The sequence below is a fragment of the Sesamum indicum genome, linkage group LG4 (genome assembly GCF_000512975.1).
Source record: "Sesamum indicum cultivar Zhongzhi No. 13 linkage group LG4, S_indicum_v1.0, whole genome shotgun sequence".
NCBI classification, from domain to species: domain Eukaryota; kingdom Viridiplantae; phylum Streptophyta; class Magnoliopsida; order Lamiales; family Pedaliaceae; genus Sesamum; species Sesamum indicum.
The window spans coordinates 17,007,176-17,026,768 of NC_026148.1; the positions used below are offsets into that span (position 1 = coordinate 17,007,176).

Here is a 19,593-nt window from a genome sequence, read left to right on the forward strand (position 1 = left end):
GCCCATTCACAACCCACATGCCGTCCATATAAGAAACTTGCTAGGGTTTATACTTGTCACTCTCTCTTACGGCAGCGGTAGCGGCAGCGGCAACGGCAACGGCAAAGCACACAGTTCACGTACCAACTCGAAGATGAAGACGATACTGTCCTCCGACACCATGGACATACCTGACGGGGTGAAGATCAAGGTGAAGGCCAAGGTTATCGAAGTCGAAGGTCCGAGGGGAAAACTCTCCCGCAATTTCAAGCATTTGAACCTCGATTTCCAGCTAATTACTGACGAAGCCACCGGAAAGAAGAAGCTGAAGATTGACGCGTGGTTCGGTAGCCGGAAGACAACCGCAGCTATTCGCACCGCGCTTAGCCACGTGACCAATCTGATTAACGGTGTTACCAAGGGATACCGTTACAAGATGCGTTTCGTGTACGCTCACTTTCCCATCAATGCATCCATTACCAACAGCGCCACCGCTATTGAGATCCGTAACTTCCTTGGCGAGAAGAGGGTATGTGAAAAAGTACCCACTCTTTTTGTTTTTTTTTAACTTTTTGTTGCTGTGTTTAGTGTTTGGCTATGGTGTATTTTCGCTCTGTTGTTTCTGTGTACGTCTTCTTGTGTCTGTGCTTTTAGACGGAACTTTGTTGGGATTTATTGATTATATTGATGATATGTCGATTTATTGGTCATGTTTGTTGTTAAGGACTGGAATTTTTTTAATTTAATGATTTCAATCGTGTAAATACATCCAACAATGCCGTTGCTGTTGTATAATTTGGTATTATCAGCTACTTCGGATGTGATTAGGTTGCACTGTAACATTGGGTCACTGTTTTCATTGAACTGGAATCTGTACCTACGTATTCACATAATGCTCTTTGGGTACTTGTAGTGAATGATGTTAGAAATGTTATAGAATGTTGTTGAAGAAAAATGCATTGGTCTTCCTTGTTTAGTTGGTAAATACATTACGGAAACACTTTGGTTTTGTTGCTGCAAATATGTCAATGAGGGCCATGCTCTCGTAGCTATATATGGGTGTTTCCTGTTGCTTGAATTTGGGATATTCATTGAATAATGTCAATTAAATGCTCATGATGAGAATTGATGTGATATACATGCTTGGCAATGCAAAAGGACAACTGTTGGTGATGAAGAGCAAAAAGATGAAATGGTTTCTTTGTGCAAATCCCTTGCTGTTGCATTGAAGTATATAAATGCAACGTCTTTAATATATTTACTCTGAGAAGTATGAACTTTGAATTTGACTGGAATTTAAATCAGAATGTGTGTTCTTAGTAGTCAATTTCTATTTGTTGAATATACCAGGTGAGGAAGGTGGATATGCTTGAAGGGGTTTCAGTTATTCGGTCTGAGAAGGTCAAGGATGAATTGGTTTTGGAAGGGAATGACATTGAGCTTGTTTCTCGGTCTGCAGCCTTGATAAACCAGGTAATGTTTGCTCCCTATTTTGTGACTCTGTATGCACATGTTGATATGTTCAAGTAAAATATGCCTACACTACAATGTAACGTTTATCCTTCATTGATTTTACCCGTGGCCTTTACCCCTTACACTGAGATTCTTGATTTTGTTATTTCTACAGAAATGCCATGTGAAGAACAAGGATATAAGGAAGTTCCTTGATGGTATCTATGTCAGTGAGAAGGGAACTATAGCTGAGGAAGAATAAGCAGTTAGGTTTTGGGAATTATCTTTTCATGGTCTCTTTTTTAACTGGTTATTGCCTCTTTCTAATTAATGTTATTCGGAGACTTCATATAGACATATTTGGAAATGGATTTACAATTTTGTGTTTGGCAAACATGGGAATCTCAAAAGTGATATCACAATAGAACAGGCCGTCTGGTTTGGACCAGAAGACAGGCCAAGAAAGCATAGAACTGCTTTTTATTATGTCTGTTGATGTTCCCTCCCCCAATTCCCCAAAACACGGTAGATGATAGGACTGAAGGCACACATATTATAGAGAGTATCTTTGTCCATTTGATTAATCTTGCAAAATCCAAAGCCACAAAACCAAAACCACCTATGCAAAAGAAACTAACGATGTTTGATTTAAAAAGTTACACCGTTTTGGTTGTTCATAAGGTATATCTTTCCTGAATATTTTATCTACACTAAAGGACTCAAATCAATCTCCAATTCCAAAAAGATGGGAATCTTCTTCGTACTCTGTTTATATTTGCTGAAATTCATAGATCGGTGATGGAATGTGATTACGTGCCCTATGTATCATCTAAGTCTCCACCTAGCCAGGTTGTGGGATACGAGTTACCCTATTCCCTAATCTTCTATCCTGCATGCTTCCCATGACTTGCGAATCCAACATTGCCCAATAGTTTCTTACCATCCTAATAAATGAGCATCCTTTAGAGAAATGCTCTTCTTGTTCCCTGTGGTTCCCCATGACCGTAGAGCTATTCTCATACCCCGTTCTCCTCGCCATTGAGGTTCTCCAAAGTAGTCAAATTTCTTATTATTGGAAGGATGAGACAAACAATTTGGCAGACAGACAACTTGGTTCATACAACAATTGCACAGAGTGGGAAAGGCCATTCCTCCGGGAAAGAACTTCCGAGACCAAAGCAAACAATCCTTTCCGTTCAAATAAGAAAGTATATCCGGCCTCCGTCCACTACTAAAATCTTTGCACTGCAGCCACGGGAAGCAACCTGTATCCGCAATTACTAAAACCAATACAACGTAATGCAAAATAGGCATACCTATAAACCTTTTATATACAAGCAAAAACCCTCGATGCCACTTCCCCTAGACTATAGAGACAATTCTTACTTTGTCATTGTCATATGCAAAACAGTTCTTATTTCATCGTTGCCACTTTTTTTTTGGGTAAATATAAGTTTCATAAATGTGTAAAAAAATATAATACAACAGTGCTCATGGGTTTGGTTCTCCCTCGACAGGCCAAGGGATACACCAAAATCTATATAGTGCACTAGTACTAACAGACTGGGTTAAAGAAATGCTAAGTATACGTAGTCTAACATTCTCGACAATAAAACTAGCTAACGCGGTCGGATTTCTCTCAGTATGGTCAAAACATTTAGTGATGCTTTCCCTCCATATGTGGTAAACACAGGATCCCAGCAGTGCGTGATATGTCATATCAATGATATATTTTCCCCTCCATTTTCTGACGGCCCATGCAATGTCAGTTGCCCAATCTCTATTGGGCCACATGAATCGTACTATCCGGCGAATGGCAGCCAGGCAGCAACGGTTATAATGACAACATAAGAACAAGTGTGTGTGTCTCCATCTCATCCTCATCACATAAAACACACACGCCGAGGTGAGATAGCCATGGTTTGTCTATCGTAGGGAGCTTCACCAGAATAACTAGACAAAGGATGAACATGTGTCGAGGTATTTTCAAAGAACCCGAAAGTAGTGAAAACCAGTCTACTTTCGGTCCGTTTACTATCTTGGATTGAGGGTGTCCCACTCGAAAATCGCAAGATAATCCGATCACTACCACCATGAATCAATGTGAACAATCTCCAAGAACTCCATGTCCTGCTCGGAGGCCACTGCCATTGTCCGTTTACTATCACAGAGGTCAACATGATGGATTCCTGCAGTCCCAGGATGTGCGACACCTGTGAGGATCTCTCAATGAGGGGGCTAAGGTGGTGCCATGGGTCTTTCCATAGATAAAAGTCGCTCCAATCGTCGATACGGTACTTGGTGAGCCTTTACCCTCCAGACGTCCCTGTCTTGGTTCCCCGCCTACCCTAAAGGTCTCCCTCGTCCCCCCAACTATCTCAATTCTGGTACCTAACACAACCCAGGTGACATCAGTAATTTTTGAGGAAAGATTCAATATACGTCTTAATTTTTTCTCATGTGCTCCTCTTATATGCTTTATATTCAGCCTTCACATTTCAGACCTCTAATTTAAGTTAATTGCTTATGGATGAGATCCTTTGGCTGGTGGATGATGGTCCAATCTTTTCATTTCTATCTCTCTCACAGAGAACTCTATTATGGTCGGTGAGTATTGTTAGGCTAACGTCATCAGGGATACTCCGATCCCTGGTCTTCAAGTCGCGGGTGATAAGTAACAGAAGGACTATCCCACCTTACAATTATAGAATCCCCAAACAGACTAACAAAATTCTCACGCCTGACATCTCTTCATTATTTCCTACTGACATCATCTTGAAAATATACAGAAATCAATTTCATAAGGCATATTTATTACTATGGCTTATCGTGTGCTATTGGCTTCATGTGTGTACCATATTTGGAAGGAACGGAACCTGAGATATTTTGAGCAGTCTGAGCAAGAACTGATCGCACTTGCTGGACTCATTGTGGAAGAGGTTAGACAGAGGATTCTTAGTATTTCTTTAGCTCGCTCTATTAGTTCTGGGAACTATATAGACTTTGGTGTATCCCTTGGCCTGTCGAGGGAGACGCCACTCATTAAGCATTGTTGTATTGTACGATTGTACTATTTATTTAATGAAAATTACATTTACCTAAAAAAAAAAAAAATCCCCTCCTTATTCCCTTACTACCTCTCGACTGCCCCCCCTCTGTTTTGTGCACTTAGAGTGATTTTTCTCTTGTTCTCTTCTAGCAAAGAGAACATACAGATGCAAGTTCTGGTGCGGTGTGGACAAATTAGAGGGTTCTTGCGTTGGAGGCTCAAGTGAATAACATTTCAACCGAACATTAGAAAACAAAGATATCGTATTTCTACCTTCTTTATTTTTTCAGTTTATGTAATTTCACCTCAGTCCCATGTATTTATTATTTTATCATATATCAAATGCCCGAGAACTCCAAGGATACACTCCTTGGATTCGTTATTTTCTACTCTTTAATTTTATTATCAAGCATTTTTCTTTATCACTCTCGCTAGCGCATTTCAAGATCGTACCATGTGATTCTTAGTTTATAATATATAAATTATAGTGCTAATAAGTTATACTTCTTTAGTTTTTATAAATATTATTATAATTGATTAGCCGCACTCACAATGGGTCCAATAGTTAACTCTAGTTTACGGGTGCTCCCAAGTGGAAATATCAGAGTGAGAAAACGAATTTGTTTGCTTATTTTCCAAAGGTGAGCGTGTATGAGTATGGCCGGCCATAGCCTTCCTTCTCATCATTTTCATTTTTTTTTTTTGCTTAATTAATTTTTTATAAAATTTGCAATTTAGTCCCCTAACTTATTTATATAATTAAATCTTAAAAGTTTTATAAGACTTCAAATTAGGCTCTAAAAATTAAAATATTTTTTATTATACCAATACAATATATTTTTTCTAGTTAATCTATGACTTTCTTACTCTAAAACAATAAATAATTAAGTCTAATATAATTTATTCATTATCATAAATTAACTCAAATAACTCTTAATATGTAGGAGGTATTTATTAAATTAATTTGTTAGAGATGCTACCTAATATTAGTATTTAAACTAAGGGGCGTTATAAGAAACTTTCCTATTAGTTGTGATTTTTCATGGTAACAAAACTCTGTCACAGGTTATATTTAAATTTGATGTTTACTAGCCTCAACACTACAGATAACTGAGTGTGACTTTCACTCCCATTGTATAACGATTCATCTGCAGCTTGTACAACATCCAAAAAATTTTCAAGCAATACTGCTAAATTATCAGTATTGTAATTTACCCCATCATTAGCCTCATTCACGTGTGACTAATGACTAATAGATATCAGTTAATTGAATATATTCTCATAATTATGGTATACAGGACCAGTTGCATCAAACATCATTTTCTCATCTCAATTCAACTGCTAATAGTTATTTTAATGTGTCATCTGATCTGACAAGTTATTTTTTCACATTGGATGCTTGTATTCCGGCTCACCATGAGATATTGTAGTAATTTTTTATAAAATCTTTTCTAAGAAAGTCGTACGTCACCTCCTCTGTGAATTTGTATTTATCATTCTTAAATTTATTATATAGACGATGAATTTTCTCTTTATCCATAAAAGCATGTTGTGTTTTTGCCCAATTTATAAATTCAATTACTCCATCTTAAAATTCTTTTCTAACTCCAACGTTTTGGGGCAAATTCTTCTCATACATCCACTTTATCAAATCACTAAATATTTTTATTCTAAAACCAATAAAGACATATACACTCAATAATATATATATAAAGAATAAACTAAAAATTTGAAAATTAAAATCACTACATATAGATACACTAGCAAAAACTTTGGTACTTACCTCAATGTAGGCTAGTTAAACTTCCAAACGTTTGACTTGTTGCACCAGCTTGATCACTAACATTTTAATTGCACATAGAGGATTAATTTTTTAGTAGAGAGTAAGGAATGGGTAGTTAGGATAGGTGAAAAATAAATAAATAAAAAATAAGAATGAAGAAGGGTGTAAGTATTCTTTTAATTTATTTTTTTGTAGCGGATTTTTTCATGAACCTCAAATCCGTTGCAAATTTCATGGCAAAAGTACCGATTCGTGATGAATACACTACATTTTGTCTTGTACGAATCGAAAAGGATCAAATGCCCGTTGCAAAAACGTGGCAAATATAACATTACAATATTCAATGCCTCCAAAAGTCGTGTACCGATTGCAACAAGTTATTGGGTCATAGCAAAAGTTGCTGCAAATTTACGGACAACTTTGCCATGAAATTGATCCCAAGGAAAAATTCGTTCAAAACTCATCTTTTCATTATGCAACGGAAAATATGCCAAGAAGTCCGTGGTAAAAATCGTTGCTATATTATTAAAAAATTATATAATTTGAATATCATTGCAAATCCATTATAAACAATTTCATAAAATTACGTCTTCCCTTTGTTGCAACGGATCAAAATTTAAAATTCGTGTGAATTGTTGCACAATCGGTTGCAAAGTAGCAATGGAAGTGGTCCATTGCAATTATTTTGCCGTGACTTTTACAATGACTTGCAACGAATGTGAACATAATAAAGTTGACCAAATCTGGCAATGGAAGTTTGCAACGAATTTGCTGTCGGATATATTATTGTTGTTTTGCAGCCAAAATTCAAATTCTTTACAATCATTGTAAAGTTGTGGAGAAATTCTTTGCAAATTTGGCACAGAGCATGACGATGTGCCTGTTTTTTTTATAATGATTATATAAAAAGAGTTTTTAGTTTTATTTATTGATACATTGAATTAAATTTTGATATAAAAAATAATCACATCATAACCAATAAAACAATTGGAAGGTCTTCATTTATCATTAATAAATATTGTAGGACTTTAGGATTTCTTGGAGACCTTTTCCCTTTGAAATTAAAAACCCTCTCAAGAAACCCTATGAAATCATCTAATGGCCATTTATGGAGATGGCGACAACTAAACAAACAATCATATTCCAATTTCTAGAAAAATAGAATGTTAGTGATAAGAATAAGATGTTACTCAAAATTATCATTCATTATGAATTAATAAAAAATATTTTCTTAAGGTTTAGTAGTAAAAAGAATAATTTATAGGTCAACGAATTAAATACATGTATATTTCTCCAATTAAAAATAAAATAAAAGAAAACAACAACAAAAAATGCATCAAAATCGACATTCAATTTGTCTTAGATGTCGGACTAAAATTTTAATTTTAGTATTTGGTCATGTATTTCAAAATTTTGAGAATTTGACTTTGTATCATTAAAGATGAGGGACTTGTTGGTAATTGGAACAACATTAGCGCATGCACTACACCTTCCACTCGCAGGGGTCCAATTACTCCAATAAAATTTTCACAGGGAGATAATTTAGTATTTTTTATATCACAGGGGGTATCATGCACATTGCCCATATCATAAGGGGGTGTGCTGCATTTTTTTCATTAAATAAATATAATAAAAAATATAAATTATACACGTATCAAGTTTGCTCCAATAACTGATTATCAATACTTTTTCCATCATAATGACGTCACAATTAATTTATGCTTCTGAAATCAAAATATTTTTCTAAAAAGGAACCGTACCATACAAATTGATAATATTTAACTAATTTATGATAAAATAGTTATAATTTAAGTGATTTGTTTTTTAAAAAAAAATTATTTAAAATTCAATGATTGATGTAGAAATTGGGAGCGTTGCAACGTAAAACGTGGGCACTTGTAAATTCCCATTTCTCTAAGCAATAATAAATTGACCTTTTGACATATCATCACAAGTGTCCATAATTTAGAAGATATCATAAGCTTTAATTTCAGCCATTTGGGTATCATTAATGGTGTGGATAAGAACTTAGGTGGATCAAAAGAGACTGAACAGGCTACGATTATATTTATACTCTCTTTATAAAAATATGAAATTTTACTTTTATTTAAAAAAATTGAAATTATATTTGCATCCACTTTAATAATTCTCTATTTAAACTGTACTCGTTTCGTTACAGTTTCTACGAAGAATACTGACATAAAAAAGTTATAATTATTTATAATTATACAATTTCATGTGAATCATTAATTTAGAAATGATCGGGTGTAGCATGAGACTATATGTAAACGGGTTCAAGTTAGATCAAGATCGGATTGGTACGACCTGAATGAAAAAGACATGGATATTTGCATGTTTTGTGATCACTAGAAGAGTTAAGGGCTTTTATGAAAATTTTCGAGATCTTGAGGCAACCCTATATTGTAGATTTTGAAATGCATGTCTAGGGATGACAATGAGTCCAGATTGGACGTGAGCCAGACCTATCTTGATTGGGATGGGTTTTAAAGTCATAAACTAGTTTCGAATCTTAATGGTTTGGACTCGAAGACGCCGCGATTATATATGCTTATAAATTAAAATAATGATAATAGTTTACAAATGTTTTATTATTTAAATAAATAATACATATTTTAAAATTTTTCATATTTTCAATGCCTAAAACATGTATATATAAATTTACAAAAAAAATAATAATAACCTTTCAATAATATTATTATCTCGTATTTATTAAGTTAAGGTAGTGTTATTTTTGAAAAAAATATATTTTTTAATATTTTAAAAATATTTATTGAATTTATCGGGTCCAACCTTATGGGTCCTGAGTTCAGGCGGATAAGAGCACAAACTTCTTGACAAAATGAGTTCTAAATTGTAACAAATCCATCCCAAACCTACCCCATTGCCATCCCCATTCAGCAATTTGAAATAACAAATCCCCTAAATGTCCTTAAAAGATATATTCCTAATCAACTCATTGCAGAGGAAGGTATCTGCTGCTAAGTGGAAGAGCTTCGAAGGTCTCAGGGATGAGTATCCACTGTTAATGTGCAATCAACATGGGTCTGCAAGAGAGAAACACATTAGAGCTAGGCCGAAAGAGATTTCGGCGATGGCCCTCCGACGTTCAAGTTAGTAAGAATTCCAAAAATATTTAGTGAGTATGTTTTGTAACACACAGAGTCCGCACCTTTTTTTGGGGATGGAGAGCCATATTTATATGTAAGGATGGATTTGTACAATGTTATATTACCCTTCAAATCATATTTTGATCCAACTGATGGCATTGGGCCATACTTGCCTAGCTGATAAGACAGGGGAGTGGTCCAAGGAACCAATACTGTGCCAACAAAATAGTGTAGGCGGCTCTGTTCGTGCTTTTCTGACATATGTCCTATGTTCCAAAGGCCTCTAATGACCTTCAGCTACTTTTGTGTTATAGGTCCTTCGTGGTCCTACCTATCACTACGCATACCTTCAGTGATGCTGCTTGTCTTGGGCTATTACAAATATAACGACTCTCCTTCTATAGGATTTGCTAGTAGGGGAGGGGAAGACAAGTATTTTTTCAAATCATTACACTCAGGAGTCCACTCAAAGTTTTTCACATTTCTCAGGAGAAGGGTAAACCTTTATTCAGATGAATCTGCTAAGAGATGTTATTCTTCTTGCTAGCTTTTGGATGTCTTTCACGGATTTTGGTGTTGGCATTTGCAGGATTGCTTCAATCTTCTCTGGGTTGGCCTCTATTCCTCTCTCAGTGACTATGTATCCCAATAATTTTCCTCATTTGACCCTAAAGGTGTATTTCGTCGGAATCAGATTCATTCTGTATTTCCTCATAATTGCAAAAGACTCCTCCAAATGCTTCAGGTGCTACGTTTGCTCCATGCTTTTAACCAACATGTCATTTACATATACCTCCATGGTTTTCTCAATGAATTCTTTGAATATTCGATTTACCGGCTTTTGGTAGGTTGCTCTAGCATTTTTTAGTCCGAAAGGCATAACTCTATAACAGTATGTGCCCTTTTCCGTGATGAAATGAGGTTTTCACACGGTTTTCTTCTGCCATAAGTATTTGACGGTATCCCTAGAAAGCGTCCATCATACTCAAAAGTGTACAACCCGCAGTTGAATCTACTAGCCGATCAATACAGACCAAATGATAGGGATTCCTTGGGCAAGCTTTGTTAAGGTCTGTAAAATCAATGCACATTCTCCTTTTTCCCCCTGACTTGGGAACGATCACCACATTTTCTAACCACTCGGTGTACTGGACTTTTGTGCCTCATTCTCAATAATTAGGTTCCTCTCGGGCCCAAAGTTCTTTCTTTTTTGCCTTACTAGTTTCGCATTTAGATCTACATTTAATTGATGCTCAATATCTTCAAGGCTGATACCTTAAAAGTCGAATGCTGACCATGCAAACATGTCTACATTTTATTTATTTATTATTTATTCTTTTCTTTTTTTTGCAAACATGTCTAAATTCTTTCCCAAGAATTCCACCAACAGTAATTTCATGTGCTCAGGGAGTTGGCTTCCAATCTCAGTTGTTCAGTCTTTCTCTCCCGGATCAGATCAATTATCTTGTGCTCCACAGGCTCCATTCTTTTCACTTTTTTCTTTTTCACTAATGAGCTTGATTTGTTATTAAAACTTAAAAATATTTTTTTTATGTAGAGCCCAAATCTAAATTTTACAAAATAGGCTTTGCAATGTAAATCTTTGATAACATAAGAACTTTAGGCTTCTATAATTTGGATATGAAATTTTCTTAAATAATTAAATAATTTTATCAAATTATTTTATATATTTAATGGTCTCAATTTTTTATGAATTTTTAAATTATAAATCAAAACTAAACTAAAAGTGTGGTATGGATTTATTATTTAGAATTATGATTTGAAAGATAAACCATAAAAGAAATAATTCCAGTCGATCTGATTGGAGGGCTTGGAGCTACTGACATTGTCTTCATGCTGTAATCTGATCTTAAAAAAGAATTTGACCCAAATGCCCATCACAATTTTAGAGGTTAAATCTCTCTCTCTCACACACACACACACTAAAATCCTAAATTATTTCTTAATTATGACGTCATCCTAACATAACATTTTATATTAATAGAACCCTCTCACTTTAAATTACTGATTGACATTATCATTTTCAACAGCTATTTTTTAAAAAAAAAACAATAATATAAAATTATATTAAATTTAAAAAATTATCTTTACAAATATATATATATATATATATATATATAGTTAGATCTCTCTCTCTCACACACACACACACTAAAATCCTAAATTATTTCTTAATTATGACGTCATCCTAACATAACATTTTATATTAATAGAACCCTCTCACTTTAAATTACTGATTGACATTATCATTTTCAACAGCTATTTTTTAAAAAAAAAACAATAATATAAAATTATATTAAATTTAAAAAATTATCTTTACAAATATATATATATATATATATATATATATAAACTTGATGCTCATCAATTCCATCAGGTTGAAGTTAGAGGTGTTGACGGGACCAAGTCTTGCTAATCTTGAATCATTTTAATTATAATTCATTTTATATAAGTCACAAGAATCTTTTTTTTATCATTTTTTAAAATGAAAACCGTGTTACCATAATTAAAAATATAAAGATTGCAACCTGGCAAATGTGCCAGTCAGAAATAGAAGATATTTAAATATATGAAAGTCAAACTATATATAAAAATATTTTATTATGGTGGGTTTTATTTTCATATTATTTATTTTGTTATCCCTTTTTGTAGGCTTCTTCCTTGGGTTTTCATTAATTTCTTAAATGTTCAATTATTAAGGAGGAAAACATCACTTTTTATATAGGAAAGAATGCAAGCAACTTCCTTGTGATATCGCAAATGAGCAAATTACCCCTTATGAAAAAACAAATAGCGATTTACCTCCTTATATTTTTTAAAATACAATAATTTACCCACCTATGATTTTTAAAATAAAGCAATTTACCTCCCTGTATAAGGAGGTAAATTGCTTCATTTTAAAAAGTACAAGGGGATAAATAACTATATTTTTTTCATAAGGGGGTAATGAGCTCATTTTCAATATCACAGGGGTATAAATTGCTATTCAACCCTTTTTGTATATAAACATCTTTCTAAATTGATATAGGATTAGAGTTTTATATTCTCTCTCACTCAATTTATACATGTATAAGAATGATAACGGAGTAGATCCGGAGGCGAATTTGTAAAATAAAATTTTACCCTAAATTCTTGAACCGAATAATTTGGACCCGAAAAGTGGCTCCGCTAATTGCCTCATTTACCAACCCTATGCACGCCTTCGTGTAGTGTAGACCCACGTTGCGTGGGAGCCGTACATTCTTCCACTCAATTCATGTATGTCCTCGTGCAATATGGATCTCATTTGTGTACGTGATCTCTATTTCTAGCGCTCATATACAAATTTTTATTGTTTAACAGTTTGTTTGATTGGGGGTGAAAAGTGGGTGTATAAGAAATATAAAAGTAATGATAGATATATATAAAAAAGTTTGGTATTTGATTAGGAAGGATAATTGGGGAGGAAGTAAGATTGAATGTATATAAAACTCCTGGGAGTTCAATTTCATTTTCATCCAGAATTAGGTGAAAAATTAAAAGTATAAAACGAAAAGAACAAAAAAAAAGGTGCATATTTTATTTAAATTCGAATTTATTTATTTGATGTCATTGGTAGTGATTTTTATTTTATTTAAACTGAATAACTTTAATACGTAATTTGATGAATATTTTTTATTATTGTTCTTGTTTGATGAATATATTAACTAATAAGGGTTTTAATTTTTTTATGCTAAAATTATTTTAGTATAATATTAATTTTTTTTAACACAAAATAAAGAGAAATGATTAATCAGTAAAATTACAAACTCGGTCTTTTCTTCTCAATTTATTTTATCCATACCAAATAAAAAGAAGTATTGGAGATTTACTTCCTTTTCAATCATACCAAACAACTTGAAAAAAAACTATTATTCTTTTCCTCTCACTTGCCATTTCACTCTGCCTTTCTTTTCACGTAAACCAAACGAACCCTAAACATCAATAAACTCTTGCTCTGATATCATAATTCACATTAATTCTTTAAAAACTCAATTATTAGAAAAGGGATATTATATAATATAAACAAGTTCAAAAACCATTTTGCAAGGGATATATATGGGATGGGATTCTCATAGTTTAGGCAATAATGTGAGGAATGTTGTCTTCTACATCATATATTATTAAAAAATAAAAAAATAAAAAAATATCATTTAGTTATTGTTGCTGTATTTTGTAAATAAATTTTGTATTTTGCAATCCAAATGCTTTTATATATATACATATATATATATATATATATATAGCATGCATTCACAATCGGTTTATAATCATTTCCTAACATTACAAACTTTAAAAAACTTAGCTGATTAAATATTTAAATAAAAAGTTATCCTTAGTTTAATTTAGATAATTGGATATTTCAAGAAATAATTTTTTTCAAACAACTTAATTTATTAAATTAAATCATCATCATGACAAATTAATTTAATAATCTAGACACAAAAAAAAGGACCTTGCATTCTAAGTCAATTAACTAAACTTGTTAATTTAATATGTCAAGAAAATAATTTATCCAAAAAATTAACTAGAATAGATAATTGATGGAATGGACTTTTTTCAATTGAAAATATTTTGGTAATTTTAATCAAAATATTTAAATATAAAAAAGATTATTTGAAGAGATTTTTAGTAATTTCATCTACTTTTAACCATCTATTGGTTCAAGAATTACGCCTATGTACGCATAATGACATGATAACATTGCAATATTTTGTTGCTTGCACATCATTGTTATGATTACGAATTGGAATTTTAAGGTGGATTATCGTGTAGTTTCATCTTCTATTTGGGATGAAGAATTTTATGATCAAAATAATAATAATAATTTTTTTTATAATTTATAATAATTAAAGATATTTCATTAAACAATAAAAAATAATTATAATTATAACAAATATCAAGGTGCATTGCAATTTATTAAAAAAAAAAAAAAATCATCGTGTAAGTGGGAGGGGATGGATCATAAAGGATGTAATCTCTGAAGTATTGGAATTTTGCAAATGTGAATCCCATCTTAAGCATTTTCAATCCAAGTTCTGCGCTTTCCACGTTGAATAGTAGTACATTTATACACACATCTTCTTGTCTTCACTCAAACCCATGGTGACTTGGTGAAAACAATGACATGTGAATCATTCATCTTCAACCAAATTATTTTGTTTCCAAGTCTTGTTTATCCCAAGAACTCCAAGGAAAAGGAATAGTCTTTTTCTTGCAGTGTTTATTTGTAGTATATATTAATTATTGTGCACCATGATTCACCACCCTTTTGTGCAATGTTGTTGTCAATGGGAGGGGTGAAGAGTTGGTGAGCAGAACTCCAGCTGCCTACCATTGACTTCCCAGACATCATGGGATCCTCGTTGCCACACATGCATTATTTCTAGAAACCCTTTTCGGGATTTTCTTGGTTTCTTTTAAGACAAGCCCTGAGTATGATTTTTGAAGGTTAGAACCTAATAAGATTATAAAAAAGGTGTGGTCTTGGGAGGTGACTCTCTTGATTTCAGTCTTTTTCTTGCCTGCACACTATGTGTTTGTTGATTTACTCTTTCTTTTTTGTCTTAATGAATATGTGGAATAAAAAGGGCATTGGATGTTAAGGAATATGGGCTGTGGTGTTCTTGATGATTTAGTTTCTGGGGATGTAGATATGTGTAGTTGCAGTCAGTTGTGTGTAGAGAAATTTTTCAGACAAATTGGAGGGAACTTTGTGGAAGAAAGAGTTTTTGTGTGCAGAAACTGCAGCAGATTTAGTAAAAGCTAATTAATCCTCACAAACAGAGAAGCTTGCAAAAGAAATATTGAGTAATGATTTTATATGGATTGGTTTTCATTATTATGAATGATATTGCTCCCCATGCCCAACAGCCCAAGCACCTATGAATGAAATGGGCATTATTGTTGAATTCCTTTTGTTTGCTGCAAAATAGAGTGTTTCCTCTTTTCTTTAGTGTGTCTTTTTATCATGATATGAACTGTTTTTAGGTCGTTTGCAGTTTGAAATTACCGACCAGCAGTCATCAAAGGATTCGTCTATATTCTTGAACTGTTGCATTTGATTTTCTCATTATATGCAGGCATTAAAGAATTCTGTACAGGATCTGGTTGGTTTCTTCTGGAGGGGCTATGAGGTGCTTTCCGTTTTCCAATTCTAATAAAACTGATGAACCAAAGACCACAAAATCTACATCAGGTCGCTCGACTACTTCGACATCGACTGACCAAGATGTGAGGAAATCAGGATCTGAGTATAGTTCTCAGAACATTTCAGATATAAGCAGTGCATCATCGGCTAAGATCTCATTCGCAAGCTTGTCTCAAAGGCCAAGCAACCTTAGGGTCTTTACATTTGCAGAGCTGAAAACGGCTACAAGGAATTTTAGCCGCTCCCTTATGCTTGGAGAAGGGGGATTTGGTCCAGTGTATAGGGGTGTTTTACGGGAGACACATGATTCAAGTAAAAGAATTGATATTGCTGTGAAGCAACTCAGCAGCAGAGGGTTACAGGCAAGCCATCTTCTTCCTAACATTTTAGAATTGAGGTAACTAAAAGTTTGTCTGTGGATGTTTGTGGAGTATTAACAGGGTTATAAGTGAAACTAATATGAATCCTTCTCTGTCATGAGAAATAATATTTCTTCAGCAGCCCTCATATCCTATCAGTTTATGACTTATCTTACTTTGCTACCTATTTGTATCTTATTTTCCGAGAAGGCAGAAAGCAAAGAACTTTGGGTTGATCAAATGTTTGTTCTGGTGTGCTAATTTAGTTTCTCACGTAAACAGGGACACAAGGAATGGGTGACAGAAGTAAACGTCCTTGGTATTGTTGAACATCCGAATCTTGTCAAACTTATAGGTTACTGTGCTGAGGATGACGAGAGAGGAATGCAACGTCTTCTAGTCTACGAATATATGCCTAATAGGAGCGTACAAGATCATATATCAAGTCGATTTCATGCACCTCTGCCATGGGCTACTAGATTGAAAGTAGCCCAAGATGCAGCACGGGGATTGACATATCTTCATGAGGGCATGGAATTCCAGGTATATTAACTTTTCTAACATTCTTGTTAATGTGATATTCTGAGATAATTCATCATTGGGCATATGCAGCCATGTCTTACTAAAGATTCAGGATCCAAATTTTAGAAGGATGAGAAATACGAGTGGATCTGTAGAAGTGATTCGTTGGTGGGTTATGTTGGGAATTCCAGAACGTAAGAAAACATTGGGAAAAAAGAGGAAATCAAAACCCAAGCACACAATGTTAATGAGATGAAATGCTCTTACATTGACGGTTGCTCAAGTTTATCTCGCTAAGGATAGAATATAATAGATGGCCAAATCTGACTGGGTGCTAAATATTGTTAAACTACACAAAAAACCCTCACAGAAATGCATGTGAATGTTGGATATGCAAAAGTTGCAAGAAAGTGTAACGTAGAGTCAAGCTCACAAGGGACCATGTTTTGGATCTATAATGCTCAGGAAGCGTTCTTTAATATCAAAATTTTCCGAGATTTGACAAATTCAAAGTGTATTTAGAAGCAAGCGATAGATGTAAAGAATAATGGAGATTGATGCTCTGTTTATAATCTTCTTCATCATATATCATACTAATTTTCTGAGTTGTTTCTGTGCAGATTATCTTCAGAGATTTCAAGTCATCTAACATTCTCTTGGATGATCGGTGGAATGCAAAGCTTTCCGATTTTGGATTGGCGAGATTGGGCCCTGCAGATGGATTAAGCCATGTCTCGACAGCGGTAAATGAAACTGTTCTTCGTTTTCTGATAAAGTCCTTGGTCTTTTTGCTGAATGATCATCAAACATCATAACCTCGTTTAGAAAATGCTTCTCAGCTACTGCACAAATGCTATGCATGAAGAAATTTCTCTTAATGTAGTTAATTTTAGTTCATTGGCATTACTGTAGAAAAGATAAGGGGAGTTGTCTGATAAACTCGTCATGATTCACGTTTGTGTTCTAGATTTTCATTCTTTTTGTCTGAAAGGTGATAGTAAGAATGTATGTTTTTCAACCCAAGCCAACTTTTCATAGGCCATTTCTGCAATGCCAGGGCAAAAACTCAGTAACATATGTTTTTGCATATTACCTGTTTAGAGTTACTGTGTTGCAATTATCAAGCGTTTTCTTAAATATACAAGTAACATCCACATGTCTCATATATATATAAAGTGAAATACAAGAAGAAACACCTATTTAGAATATAGGGGCCAAACGGATTTTTTAAGCCAATGATATACGTTTTATTCGATATTATCAATAAACTGTGGGTACATTTTCAACGTTGAATTTGTGGTCTTGCTCAACAGGTTGTAGGAACCATTGGATACGCTGCTCCAGAATACATCCAAACAGGCCGCCTTACATCCAAAAGCGATGTGTGGAGTTATGGGATCTTCCTCTATGAACTCATAACGGGAAGACGCCCTTTGGACAGAAATCGACCAAAGAACGAAGAAAAGCTCTTGGATTGGGTCCGACCCCACCTTGCAGACATGAGGAAATTTGAGCAGATTTTGGACCCTCGACTCAATGGGAAGTACGAGCTCAAGTCTGCTCAAAAGCTAGCAGCCATTGCCAACAGGTGTTTACTTCGACACCCGAAAAACCGGCCCAGAATGAGTCAGGTTCTCGAGATGGTTAACCACGTTGTCGAGGCAACAAGCATCGAAAGTCCTGATGGTACCGTAGAACATTCCCCTCTGACTGATGACGACGAGAAATCTGCAGAAGAAAGTTTGAAGAGAAGATTTCTTCACCACATAATTGGAGATAACAAGTGCTTAGGCTGGAGATCACGGAGACTGATTGAGTGAAATATCTACACACATGCATGTGAGACACGATCGAGGTTTGCTGTTCTTGAGATTCTTAGTTTGAAACGTCTTTGAGAAAATTTTGGTTGTGCTGTCTGGAATGGGAACTGTATATAAACATGCTTGTAGCAAATCCCTCAACACAATGCATACTGATTAGAGCTCCCAAGTTCAGCATTGGGCGGTTTCGATCGTTTACGCTAATTTCATATCGCATTCTATGTTAAATTATATTTTGCCATTCAAATTATAGCGTTTCTTTTGCCGTTTGGCACTTAGACCTTTTCTTATTACAATTGCTATCCAAAGCATGGGAATTTAACGCTTACCCATCTCATGCCACTTTACAGTGGAATTTGCATTCAATTTTCAAAAAGAGAAAAAGTAGAATCTAATTGTGTCGAACTTTTTATTTTTGGAATGGAATAGGATCAGGATCAAACATACTGTCATGGTATTTACACGAAGTTCCTCTTTAAGAAAGCCCTTGAGAGGGCTTAGTTGATCCATGATTTATGTTTTATCTTCCGTCTCTTTTCATTTGTTTCGAGAAATCTATCAATGAATTCTTATCTTTTCTTTTTCTCTTGATTCTTTTCTGATCGAGGTGTATCGATTTTGCTTCCATCGAGAAATGGTCATATATCATGCACATGCTAAATTTAAGGGCAAAAAAGTTGCATGTGGCATGGAATGACGTTTTTGCCCTCAAATTTAGCATGTGGATGACACGTAACCACCTTTCTGTGTAATTTTCTATTGGAAAGTGGTCAGATATGGGTAGGCTTTAAATTTGTATACTTTGAATGGTAAATTGTAATAAGAAACAATTGAGATGACAAAGTGCAAAACAACGTTGTAACTTAGGATGATAAAACACGTATTATGTACTATACGACCACTTTTACTATGAATTATTAATTGGAATATCCCACTTAATCAATCATCTTTAATTTTTTATTTACTTTATTTTGAATCGATCGATATTAGTAGTTAAAGCCCGCTACTATAACTAATATATGGACGAATTATAATTTTAAAATTATCTATACCACTTCATCACGTCTTGGAAGTTGGTAAAGTTTATTAATTTAACGGAATGTTAATATTTTTTTTTATTTTTTTTTCCTTATGGGATACGTAAGCATTGTATTTCAAAAAAATATACAAACCATAATTTGTTTTTAAATTTTGTAATCCAAAAATTTAGCTGTGATCTATAAAAAGAAAATATATTCAGTAATTATACTAACTATTTAATAAAATTATTATAGTGAAACCTTATTTAAGCGCATAATTAAACTAATTTGA

At 34.0% G+C, this 19,593-nt stretch overlaps 2 protein-coding genes across 4 annotated transcripts; both read left to right on the forward strand.

Moving 5' to 3' along the window:
• On the forward strand, positions 50–1,825 carry LOC105161304 (60S ribosomal protein L9-like). The gene is made up of 3 exons (XM_011078945.2): positions 50–508; positions 1,330–1,452; positions 1,607–1,825. Exons 1-3 carry the CDS (start codon positions 134–136, stop codon positions 1,691–1,693), a joined length of 585 nt encoding a protein of 194 aa, XP_011077247.1. The 5' UTR covers positions 50–133; the 3' UTR covers positions 1,694–1,825.
• Positions 14,462–18,471, forward strand: LOC105161307 (probable serine/threonine-protein kinase PBL19). 3 transcript variants are annotated; one of them, XM_011078951.2, is made up of 5 exons: positions 14,462–14,909; positions 15,514–15,943; positions 16,223–16,483; positions 17,083–17,205; positions 17,776–18,471. In XM_011078951.2, exons 2-5 carry the CDS (start codon positions 15,563–15,565, stop codon positions 18,280–18,282), a joined length of 1,272 nt encoding a protein of 423 aa, XP_011077253.1. In that variant the 5' UTR covers positions 14,462–14,909; positions 15,514–15,562; the 3' UTR covers positions 18,283–18,471. The 3 variants fall into 3 exon arrangements, with proteins under 3 accessions (XP_011077253.1, XP_011077251.1, XP_020548756.1); XM_011078949.2 differs by having other exon boundaries at positions 14,463–14,881; XM_020693097.1 differs by lacking the exon at positions 14,462–14,909 and adding an exon at positions 14,916–15,241.

Bases quoted from the DNA above. Each gene is read 5' to 3' on its own strand.
- LOC105161304 (XM_011078945.2), top strand. From the start codon at position 134: ATGAAGACGATACTGTCCTCCGACACCATGGACATACCTGACGGGGTG. The intron at 509-1,329 runs GTATGTGAAAAA...TGAATATACCAG, and splicing joins ACTTCCTTGGCGAGAAGAGG to GTGAGGAAGGTGGATATGCT. The intron at 1,453-1,606 runs GTAATGTTTGCT...TTATTTCTACAG, and splicing joins CTGCAGCCTTGATAAACCAG to AAATGCCATGTGAAGAACAA.
- LOC105161307 (XM_011078951.2), top strand. From the start codon at position 15,563: ATGAGGTGCTTTCCGTTTTCCAATTCTAATAAAACTGATGAACCAAAG. The intron at 15,944-16,222 runs GCAAGCCATCTT...TCACGTAAACAG, and splicing joins TCAGCAGCAGAGGGTTACAG to GGACACAAGGAATGGGTGAC. The intron at 17,206-17,775 runs GTAAATGAAACT...CTTGCTCAACAG, and splicing joins TAAGCCATGTCTCGACAGCG to GTTGTAGGAACCATTGGATA.